The sequence below is a fragment of the Sapajus apella genome, unplaced genomic scaffold (genome assembly GCF_009761245.1).
Source record: "Sapajus apella isolate SASKATOON/1434 unplaced genomic scaffold, GSC_monkey_1.0 scaffold48, whole genome shotgun sequence".
Lineage (NCBI taxonomy): Eukaryota > Metazoa > Chordata > Mammalia > Primates > Cebidae > Sapajus > Sapajus apella.
Genome location: NW_022436988.1, coordinates 13,332,272 through 13,344,353, shown reverse-complemented (window position 1 = coordinate 13,344,353; position 12,082 = coordinate 13,332,272). Strand labels below are relative to the sequence as shown.

At 39.8% G+C, this 12,082-nt stretch overlaps 1 protein-coding gene across 2 annotated transcripts in view; it reads left to right on the top strand.

The window, feature by feature from the left end:
• MAP2K6 (mitogen-activated protein kinase kinase 6) overlaps nt 1-12,082 on the top strand; it is a 131,903-nt gene that overhangs the window by 108,511 nt on the left and 11,310 nt on the right. For both annotated transcript variants that reach the window (XM_032241885.1, XM_032241886.1), the window contains exons 8-10: nt 2,379-2,506; nt 3,773-3,850; nt 5,436-5,575. In XM_032241885.1, coding sequence (XP_032097776.1) covers nt 2,379-2,506; nt 3,773-3,850; nt 5,436-5,575 — 346 coding nt within the window. The remainder of the gene's footprint in view (nt 1-2,378; nt 2,507-3,772; nt 3,851-5,435; nt 5,576-12,082) is intronic.

Below are 12,082 nucleotides of genomic sequence, written 5' to 3'. Positions count from 1 at the left end.
TCCTTTATGATTGGATAGCAAACAATGTAAGTAGTATTCCTTACTGTGGCTGAGGACATAAGAAGAAGACATGATCTTTATATTATACCCAAATTGACTGCAAACCCTTGTTAGCAAGCAGAGCTGTGGGAGTACATCTTTGGAAACTTTAGAGAACACGATAAAAATTGATCTTGTATTGGCCATCGCATGAGAGCTCATTGGAAAAGAATCATGGGTCTCAAGACCAAATACATTGGAATTTGCATTTTAACAAGATTTCCAGGTGATTCTTGTGCACATTAAAGTGTGAAAAACTCTGGTATAAAGCAGAGCGTTTTCAGACAACAGTAGGCAGGATAAAATGATTTATCTCTTCCTCCTTCCTTTTATTCCTTTTTATTGGCCTGTTATTTCTTCAACCATCCATTCATCCATCCACATATTCATTCACTCATCTTTTATCCACCCATTCATCCATTTATTCATTTTTTTAAATCACTTTTAAAATGTAATAGATGTCCTGAGAAGTATCTGAGAAGAAAATATATTCTTATTAAATTATGCATCAGGATTTTTATAGGGAAGTAAGATTAAAAAAAACCCCACCTTAGAAATATGAAAGTACCAAGCTAGGTGCCATGACTCATTCCTGTAATCCTGGGATTTTGGGAGACCGAGGTGGGTGGATCACCTGAGGTCAGGAGTTTGAGACCAGCTTGGTCAACATGGCAAAACCCCATCTCTACCGAAAATACAAAAATTAGTTGGGTGTAGTGGCAGGTGCCTGTAATTCCAGCTACTTAGGAGGCTGAGGCATGACAATTGCTTGAACCTGAGGCACTCCAACCTGGGTGACAGAGTGAGACTCCATCTCAAAAAAAAAAAAAAAAAAAAAAAAAATCAAGTACCAAATATAGAAGTAGTATAGATAATGTAAAATAAGTAAGTGCTATCACTTAGTGATTGTAGTCAGGGAAACTTCTAGGAAGAGATACCCTCAACCATGTCTTTGGGAAAAATAATGAAATGTATTGGTAAGTAATAGAGCATTGTGGTTTGGGTAATTCTTAAACTCTCTGAGCCTGGAAATAATGTAAAATGCCTTGCACAGTGTGTCTATTATTATTGGTTGTTATTAATAAAAATTGGAAAAATAGGATGAAGGAAGATGAGAAGAAAATGGGAAAGAATACAGAATACAGATAGGAAAAAGATTGTTGATTATTCACAACTTTGAAATTAACATGAAGGGTTATTTCACAATTAGGAAATATGTAATTCATATTAGAGAATATATGTAAGGTATAAAAATAATAAAATGAAATTTGTATATCTGCCAGCTTAAGGGGAAAATTATAAAGGATAATTTTAAAGCTTTTGTAATACCCTTTAACTTCTAATTTTATGGGCTTTGTGAAAAGTATTACAGAGGGAAAAATTTAACTGTAATTTCAAAATTTATTGTCCAGAGATAATCATAGTCTCATTTTTTGGACATATGGGCAGGTGGGTTAAACCTTTCTAGTCAAAAGAATTCATTTAAAATCTGGTTTGTAATGCTGCTTGTTCAGTAACTTGCCCTTTGGTCCGGAATACCTGGATTTCTGTTGCTTTACATTTTGTGATCTTTGACACATTACTTACAGATGCTTTGGGCCAGGCTTGGTGGCTCACACCTGTAATCACAGCCCTTTGGGAGGTGGGGTGGGAGGATTACTTGAGGCCAGGAGTTTGACACCAGCCTGGTCAACACAGAGACCTCCTGTCTATCAAAAAAAAAAAAAAAAAATAGGTGGGAATGGTGGTGCACACCTATAGTCCTAGCTACTCAGGAGGCTGAGGCAGGTTAGGATGATTTGAGCCCAGGAGTTTGAGATTGCAGTGAGCTATGATCACACCACTGCATACCACTTGAGTGATAGAGCAAGACCTTATCTTGAAGAACAAAACCAAACCAACCAAAAACAAAAGCAAAAAAAGGTTGCTTTGGTCATATTTGGTTTATCATTGTGTCACAGTCTGCCTTTTTGTTCTTTGGTTTATTACTCCTACATTAAATATCAATAGATCATTTTGAATTGAGTATTTGATTCAGTAATAATTTTTTAGGCTCTTACTACAAGTATGAGGGCAATGAAGGTCATAAAATCAGTGGAGAAAATGTTCTTTGTATTGAGAAATTCATGGTTCTACAAGGAATGAACAAAACATGCAATAGAAAATCAGATTGAAAGCAATAAGCAGTTTATAACTACGAGTCAGAGATGGCAGTTACTTCTGTGTTGGACAACTTGCGAAGATGAAGGACAAATGGAGTTTTTAGGCCCTCTGGTGGTAGAGAAATGAATCTTGAAAGCAGGCTGGAATGATGGGATCCTGGTTGTTTTTGCTTTCAGACGTCAAGCCTTCTAACGTACTCATTAATGCTCTTGGTCAAGTGAAGATGTGTGATTTTGGAATCAGTGGCTACTTGGTGGACTCTGTAGCTAAAACAATTGATGCAGGTTGCAAGCCATACATGGCCGTAAGTACCTTAGCTAGGGTGACATCTGGTCATGTAACTGCTGAAAAATCATGCTGGGAAATAAGAGATGGATGGCCACAGAGGGAAAATGGAAATGTGCATAAGACTCCAGAAGTAGTCTGCCTCTTAGTTTTTCTTAAACATTTCCTGTCTGAAATCTTTAGTCACTTGCTTCATATATTGTCTTAGTTTGTTCAGGCTACTATAGCAAAATAACGTAAGCCAGGCAGCCTATAAACAACAGAAATTTATTTCTCACTGCTTTGGAAGCTCGGAAATCCAAGAGCAAGGCACCAGAAGATTTGGTGTCTGACGAGGGCTCACTTTTTTCAGGATCATACATAGCACCTTCCTGCTTAGTCCTCACATGGTGAAAGGGGTGAAGGATCTCTCTAGGGTTTCTTTTATAAGGACACTGATCCTGTTCATTAGTGTTCCACCTTCATGACTTAATCACCTCCCAAAGGCCCTGCCTTCTGATACCATCACATGTGTGATTGGGTTTTAGCATGTGGATTTTGATGGGGCACAAACATTCAGACCATAGTTATTTATGTGTTACTTTGAAAAAATCAAGTGAAAGAGATATGTTATTTGAAAAAATATATACACAATACATATAGCCTGCACAGTTTTCCAGACTGTGTTGCAGGGGAGTATTACCTTGTTTGTTGAGGACAAAATAATAAGTAGAACTTAAACTACCCAAGCAAGGCAGTGAGGTTAGTCATGAGAGGACCTCATGGCTATGAAGATTCACTGCCATTAGCAGAGACCGTGGAATCCCCTTTAACTGAAGGAACGGACACTATATTCTATCTGGAAATAGACTTATGCTTTTATTTGAAAAGATTCCTGTCTGTGTTAGCTAAAAATTGCTCAGGTCTATTAGCATGGAACAGTAGCCCATTGACTCTTGTTTTACTTAGTTCTGGACTATTAATGTTTTTAACAAGGATAATTCTAGTTGGTCAAAGTAGCTTTATAACATATGCCCTATTTCTTCTTAAGGCGAATTTGAAATTTGTTATGAAGGGAACTTGATCCATTACTGTGTCCAAGAAAAGACAAACACAGAATAAGGGAAACCCCATGGAGACATTGATATTTATTGTAGTTAACTGGGTCTTTTGGCCTGGGAGGCATGTTAACAGCTTATAACAACTTACTTGGCAGCTGATGCTACCCCCATCCCCAGAGACTATTGAACTAAGAATGTTATCTCAATTGTCTTCCTAGTTTCTCAGTTGTCTGTCTCCTTTCCAGCCTGAAAGAATAAACCCAGAGCTCAACCAGAAGGGATACAGTGTGAAGTCTGACATTTGGAGTCTGGGCATCACGATGGTAGTGTATGCCAATCATCATGAACTATGAGGCTATGGGCATGAAACTTGAATGAAGTAGACATTGGGGCCAAGAAACAAATGCTCTAAATGCTGGTTTGGGGCACCCTCTCCTGCTGAGATGGCAGGAGATTTTGAGTAATAATTGTTTGTAGTGTGGTATAGTAGAAATACTGATATGGGATTGGGGAAACCAGTTTTTCTTTTGATTCCACTTCTGACAAGCTATATGCCTTTTTGAGTAATTGTTACAGTCACATGGACTATCTTCCTATCCTTGTCTGTAAAATAAGAGGGTCTGACTAGATTCCTTGTAGTTTAAAATTAAATTATTCAAGCCAAGGCAAGAAGCTTAAGCTATGCAAAGAATGCTAATCTGCATGAACCCTGATAGGGCTGTGATATCCAGGACATAGGGTATGCTTCCCAGGATATTTTTATTGGAGAAGTAGAAGTAAAAGTCTGATGAGGTCAGTGTATTGGTTCATTTTCACACTGCTGATAAGTGCATACCCAAGACTGGGTAATTTAAAAGAAAAAGAGGTTTAATGGACTTACAGTACCATGAGGCTGTGGAGGTGTCATAATCATGGCGGAAGGTGAAAGGTATATCTTACATAGCGACAGACAAGAGAGAATGAGAGAGCCAAGCGAAAAGGGAAACACCTCATAAAACCGTCAGATCTTGTGAGACTTTTTCGCTACCATGAGAACCACAGAACAGTAAGGGGGAAACTGTCCCTCATGATTCAATTGTCTCCTACTGGGTCCCTCCCACAACATGTAGGGATTATGGGAGGTACAATTTAAGATGAGATTTGGGTGGGGACACAGCCAAACCATATCAGTCAGGTATATCCTCAATATATGACAACCAATAGGATTATTTCCTTAGACACAGCCCTAAAGTTATTGACTTATTCAGATCTTATTCATAACTTTGGTGATCATAAATTTTATAACTTTGGTGGTCATACATTTTCAGTGTATCACCAAGGTCTGGAATTATCCACTGTGGTGCTGGCTCCTCCCCAGGCACAGCAGCTGAATAAATCCCGTGAGTTATTTCTCCTGCCTGCCCAGAAAACACATGATCCTGTAACGCAAAGTGGCCTTTTCTAAAGTCCAAAAAAAGATCAGTCATTTGGTCCTACGTTGCTTTCTTTCCCTTGTCATTTCACCAAGGCTCCTGCAGGTGGCAGTAGATGCTCAGCTCTGGAAAGGTCTTAGGCTGGGAATTACTTTTCAGACCAAACATTTGAAGTCCTGGTAGCTTTACATCCTGAAGTTTAATGCTGTTGGCTTGCAATTTTTATGAAGTACCACAGTAAGTTTTAGTGAGGGCCCTGGTTTTAGATAGGCTTAAGTGGCTGTGCCTAGTAAGTAATATTAAAAAATCCCTAGGACTGGGAATTTGGGGAAAGTTGCTGAAGAATAGATTATTAGTTTATTCTCTGCCCTCCCTTCCTGACTTATACTTAAATTTTGCTTTGTGTTTCCCTCTGGCTATCCACAAATGAAACACGGGTGATTCCCTAAAGCAGCCCTGTTGAAACTGGTGTCTCCTTGTTTCCTCTCTCCTCCAGATTGAGTTGGCCATCCTTCGATTTCCCTATGATTCATGGGGAACTCCATTTCAGCAGCTCAAACAGGTGGTAGAGGAGCCATCGCCACAACTCCCAGCAGACAAGTTCTCTGCAGAGTTTGTTGACTTTACCTCACAGTGGTAAGAGAGCCTCACCTCCCAAGTGTCAGTGCAAAAGAAGAAGAGTTTTCATGAGTTTCTTCCATCGGGGTTGAATCATCCTGCATACATTCATTCTGAAAGCATTTGTGGATTATGCCCTCTCTGCTGGAGAAGGAAAGATGACCATATCACGCTTGCTGCCCTCACTGAGCCCAAAGTCAAGTAGGGAAGTCTCATAAATGAATAATTATAGCATAATGTGGCAAGTCCAGTGATGGAGATAGGGGCATAGACAACTTAAGGAACTCAGAGGGAAGACCTCAGGATAGGCTTTTCTGGAGGAGGTAAATCTGGAGCTGAGTCCATGAGAGGTATTTTCCAAGCAAAAGGGAAATAGGGAAGGAAGGATATTCTAAACAGAAGGAACATCATTCACAATGTCACAAAAGCAAGAAACTCCTTCATATGAGCTTTAAGTAATTTGATGTTGATGAGAGCACAAAGAGAAAGCTGGATGGGACCCACTACAGGTCTGGGGATAGAGAGTAGAGGCAAAGAATTACTTTAGGTGAGAAAATAGACGGTAGTTTGAGAGTGTTTCTTAGGTCCGCAGAAGTCTTGTAGAACCTTGGCTGCTACTGAATACTTGCAAACTATGGAGAAACTTGTTTACAAGGGCATAATGGACAATGCTGGAGTTCTGGGAAGGGAATTCAAAGAAAGTTGGAATGGAAAGAGGGAGGGAACCATACTCATCTGGTAAACTATATTTCCATGAAAACTGCCAGGGCAGTCAAGAAAAGTAACAGAGGGGAAAGTAAACTCTAGACAAGTCATTTCTGTCTGCATAGAGGTCATGATGCCTAGCATGACTTGATAGTAATGATCATTGCAAGTGATGCTGGAAGCAGAATGCTGGAAGTGAAGCACACCACTAAGCCAGGTTAGCGTATGTGGCCATCCGGCAGAAGTAGAGGAGAATTGGGAGGAAGGGAGCTTGGAGATAGTGGCAAGCCCCACTGTGATCTTGGAGGGGAGCAGTTCTGAACACTTGCTGCTGGGGAAGGGCCTGGAGCTCTGAAGGCTGTTTGAGGTACTGAGGAAGGGGAAAGAACACCTTCCTCGTGGTTTCCTTCCTTGGCCTCCATGTTTTTTGGAAGTGCTGTGAGGCAGAGTACAGTGGCTCATGCCTGTAATCCCAGTACTTGGGGAGGCCAAGGTGGGTGGGTCACCTGAGGTCAGGAATTCGAGACCAGCCTGGCCAACGTGGTGAAAACCCGCCTCTATTAAAAACACAAAAAATTAGCTGGGCGTGGTGGTAGATGCCTGTAATCCCAGCTACTCAGGAGGCTGAGACAGGAGAATTGCTTGAACCCAGGAGGTGGAGGTTGCAGTGAGCTGAGATCATGCTACTGCACTCTAGCCTGGGCAACAAGAACAAAACTTTGTCTCAAAAAAAAAAAAAAAAATTGTTGTGAATACAGCATTCATCAGGAAACATGATGAAACAAAGCAATTGTCTGTTGCTTGTGAACCTAAGAACTCTTGGAATCTTTGTTAGCTCAAGGCCCCTTCTCTTGCCTAGTACTTTTCCCTAATGATATATGAGGCTGGCCTGCAGTTGTTTTTGTTTTTGGCTGGTTGAGTAGAGAGGGGCTGGACCCTCAAGTGGTAGTACAATATGTTGTTGGATGCCTCTTAAAATATGTATTCTCTAGGCCTCTTCTTATCTGTTTTCTTGAGGGAGTGTGCTGGATGTGTTTGTACCTCTGCCAAGTTGAAAGGGGTTCATGACTTTTGCCTTCTGGATTCAAAAACTTGGTTTTGTTGTTGTTTATTTATTTATTGCCTTATCCTCAAATGTTTAAAGGTCACATCAAAAAAGCGATGAGAGGTTGGGTGTGGTGGCTTATGCCTGTAGTTATAGCACTTTGGGAGGCCAAAGCAGTTTGATCACTTGAGGTCAGACGTTTGAGACCAGCCTGACCAACATGGTGAAAAGCCGTCTCTACTGAAAATACAAAAATTAGCCAGGTGTGGTGGCACACACCTTAGTCCCAGCTACTCTAGAGGCTGACGCAGGAGAATTGCTTGAACTCAGGAGGTAGAGGTTGCAGTGAGCTGAGATCACACCACTGCACTCCAGCCTGGGTGTTAAGAGAGAGACACCATCTCAGGAAAAAAATGGGATGAGGCATCTTTGGTAGTACAGAGCAGTAGTTCTTAAAAGAGGTGGTAATGAGGAATGATCTTATCTAGCTAAGTCTCTTCAAATTATTCTCCCTATTACCTTTCTTCCACCTGTCCCCTTTTCCCAAGATTCTGAGTACTTTAGGAAATTTTGGTAAGAATAAGGCTGCTATGAAAAGTTTGAGAAGGCTGAGTCTCCCATTGTGAATCACCAGTTTAATCCAATGGTTCTCAACTGTGGCTGCTCTTTTATAAAACTCTAGTGAGCTTTCAAAATCACTGTCCCCTAGGCCTCATCCTCATATACTCTGATTTAATTGGTATGGGGAGGGGCTAGGATACTAATTTTTTTTAAATGTTCTCAAGTGGTTTTTATGTACAACTGTGGTGATAACTCCATGTTTAGTCGTATGATCTATGGACCTCCTATCAACTACTTTCTGTTCAGAAGGCTTACTTTCTTCAATTTATTTTTTAAAATTATCCAATTGCTTTATTTTTCTTTTACCGGAGTATTTTTTCCCTTACTTAGAATTTTCCCCAGAGAATCAGAACATTGAAACTTTTTATAGATATTTTAAAAGTGAACACCTTGAGAAATTAATGTTTTCTAATTTTAATGCATGCACACATATGTGGAAGTTCCAGATACCTGCATCATTGCTCTTCATATAATGACTGCCCTGTGCCTACTTTCTCCTTATAATACCCATAGTGCCTTCATGGCCACCTGCTAAGGTATCCCCTTCTCTTTGGTTTTCTCTTAATTTTAGTCCCAGCCACCACAGTTCATTAATTAAAAAATTTTAGGCCAGGGTCGGTGGCTCATGCCTGTAATCCCAGCACTTTGGGAAGCTGAGGCGGGTGAATCATGAGGTCAGTAGTTCAAGACCGGCCTGGCCAACATAGTGAAACTCCATCTTACTAAAAACATAAAAAATGAGCTGGGCATGGTGGTAGGCACCTGTAATCCCAGCTAATTCGGAGGCTGACGCAGGAGAATCGCTTGAACCCAGGAGGCGGAGGTTGCAGTGAGCTGAGATCACACCATTGCACTCTAGCCTGGGAGACAAAGTGAGACTCTGTCTCAAAAAAAAAAAAAAAAAAAAAAAAATTTGAGCCATAGACATGTCCTAGCTTTCCTGAAACTGCTAATTCTATTAATACTGTTTACTCAGTGTCATTTCATTTCTACTCAAGTAAGCCAGTTTATCTTATATCTCAGTTTATTAAAAATAATACCCTGTTTCTACAAAAAATACACAAATTAGCAGGGTGTCGTGGTGCATACCTGGGGTCCCAGCTACTTGGGAGGCTAAGGAGGGGGAATTGCTTGAGCTTGGAAGGTTGAGGCTTCAGTGAGCCATGATTGTGTCACTGAACTCCAGCCTAGGTGACAGAGCAAGACCCTGCCAAAATAAGGTAAAATTAAATAAATAACATAATAAAATATAATATGAAAATAAAATATGAAAATACCTAGAAACAAAATCCAAGTCACTTTACCCTAGAAATCATTAAAAGATAAGTTTTCCTTCCTCAAAGTTTAAGTATTATAATTCTGGTAGAATGCTATACTTAAGAATATTGATTGTCTAAAATAGTGAGTCATTTTGTTGGTACGGGAATTAAGAAATAGAAGGGAATCATTAATTCTGAATTTTATAAGCATTCTTATCCTCAGTTTGACTTTTTCAGCATGCAAGCTCTTCCATTTCAGATCTCAGGTCGATAATTTTTTGCCTGCCACAAACCACCAATATATTTTCTTTGATGTCCCTTAAGGACAAACATTATTTTTCAACTGGGTTGAAAAAGTCATCTCATACTCAGAAAGTAGCACTGATTTGCTTTTACAGTTTATGACTGGCCTAGAACTATATGGAGGCAGTTTTATTTTTTACACATATATTAACATATGAGTACATACCTCTGCTCATTAGCAATCTAGTGATTTTATTTGTTTGATTACTGAAAGCTTTAGGTTTGATCTGGAGCATGGCGGAAAGAATGGAAAAGTGATTGTTAACAAAAGAGTTAAACTCTTCTACCTCTTGATGAATAGAGAGATTTTGTCTGTGCGTGTAACTCCCCATTATCAGCTATGCTTTTATTTTTCCGAGGAATAAAGCTGTATTATTGAGACATATCTTCATTAAAGGACCTTTTTGTGATCTTCATGGTTTTTATATTTTTATTACATAGACTGTGGTCCTCCCAAACTTTTTAGAAAACCCCAACTCTATGTTCTAAGCAAGGAAAGGGGACTACAGATTTGGAAAGTGAAATATTTAACCTCAAATTTCAAGATAGATATATCTATGTTTTTATCTCCTACACCTGTCTTTGGGTAAAAGTAGAAAAACAGCACATTACTCACAGCCTACATCACTGTCAGAGTATTTGTGAACTTGTGTATCCTGCCTAAGCATTCAATGTCATAATGCTGCTAGGTATCATGCACTTGCACCCAGGGAATCAACTTGGCTCGATGCCATCACCATGCTGCTAGGTACCATAATTCTGCATCCAAGGAATGAGCTTGGTAGCCACTCTTTTCTGGCCCATCAGTACTGATCACTGCTTGTTAGTTGACAGTAAATCACATAGTTTGTGGGGTGAAGTAGAAAAGCTCTTTTTTTTTTTTTTTTTGAGATAGAGTTTCACTCTTGTTGCCCAGGTTAGGGTGCAATGGCACAATCTCAGCTCACTGCAACCTCCGCCTCCTGGATTCTTCTGCCTCAGCCTCCTGAGTAGCAGGGATTACAGGCGTGTGCTACCACACTCGGCTAATTTTGTATTTTTAGCAGAGATGGAGTTTATCCAAGTTGGTCAAGCTGGTCTCGAACTCCTAACCTCAGGTGGTCTGCCTGCCTTGGCCTCCCAAAGTGCTGGGATTACAAGCATGAGCCACCACGCCTGGCTGGCCTATCATCCCCACACGCAAACTTAGACCTAGAGTCTAGAGTTCCAGTTTTTGCATTTCTTTTGCAGTAATATCTGACAAATGCTATCTTGAAGGAGAAAGAAGAATTAACCATATAAATGTAAAGGAAAAAAAGCAAACCCACAATGGTTTCTTACAAACACTCTTTGGTATTTATTTTGAGATAGGACTACAGAATGGGTTTTTCTTCCTCTTTTTCCTATATATCTCTTTCTTATCCTAGGAGTTTTAAGGAGTTCTTGGGTTATGTTGTGTTGACCATGTCAGCCTTGTTTTGGAATTTATAATAGAGAAGTCTAATAGAGAAGTCTTATATTCTAGTCCTTCAGAAGGGTTAACAAATGAGTTCTGAAAAGATTGGAATCTCAGCCGGTTTACACTTTTCGTCATAAACTCTTCCTATAGGTTCACAGAAGGGAGTCACTGGACATCAATTGCCAAGTGCCCAAACAGCTGGACTTCCTTTTTGCTTTTTTTCTAGGCCCACTTAAGAAGCTGTGGGGCCAACTGACCAGTCTGATGGCATATTGAAGGGTAGCGAGGCCCATTCAAGCATCAGTATTGTCTGACTCAGAGAAACTAGTATAAAACACAGACAGTCAAATACAGTCTTTTACTTGTGTAGAAAGGACAGTAAAAAGAGGCACTAGATGTTTATTTAGCTTTTGACAAATGTATGCCTTGAAAGGAGCAATGTGTTTTTATTCTGTGGATGCACCAAATAGCCCTTCTTGGAAATGATTGGGGGCATTCAAATAGGCAGAAATCCTCTGGTCAGCACAAACTTCAAGCTAGCAATTCTCAAGACAGCATGAAGCTGTTTTTTAGTGTCAGCTATGGTCAGAAGTGTGTGTTGTGGCATTTGGAAAAGGAATTAGGGCAGTTAGCTAATTGCACGCTTGAAAATGACAAGCCCCTTGAAAATTCAAAAGTCTGACTCCAATTCAAAAAGAAATTGGTGTAGCTTTGAACTCCAAAGTTGTTATTGTATACTGAATTTCAAGTACTTCCTATTAAACATGGAAAATTTGCTCTCCCGCCTAACCTTATCCTGAGTGTTTTGCTATTCTTAGCCCATGTTTTGAAGTGTTCTTGATTTAAAAGATGGAGAGAATGGGTTATATCAGTTATATTAATTTAATAAACAGCCGTGCTTTGCTGTGTAAGTATTTTCCATTTATATTCTGCAGTAGCGTTTGGGGTAAATTGTGAGCTTTCTAATCAGGGGCTATGAGTCAAGGAACAGCCTATTGGTTTCAGGAATCCTTAACACTTTATAATGGATCAACTAGGGTACTTTCAGCACATTTTCTTTATACACAGTTTAAAAAAATATGGGGCATTTTTTTTTTTTTCTTTTTTGAGACAGAGTCTCACTCTGTTACCGAGGCTGGAGTACAGTGGTGCAA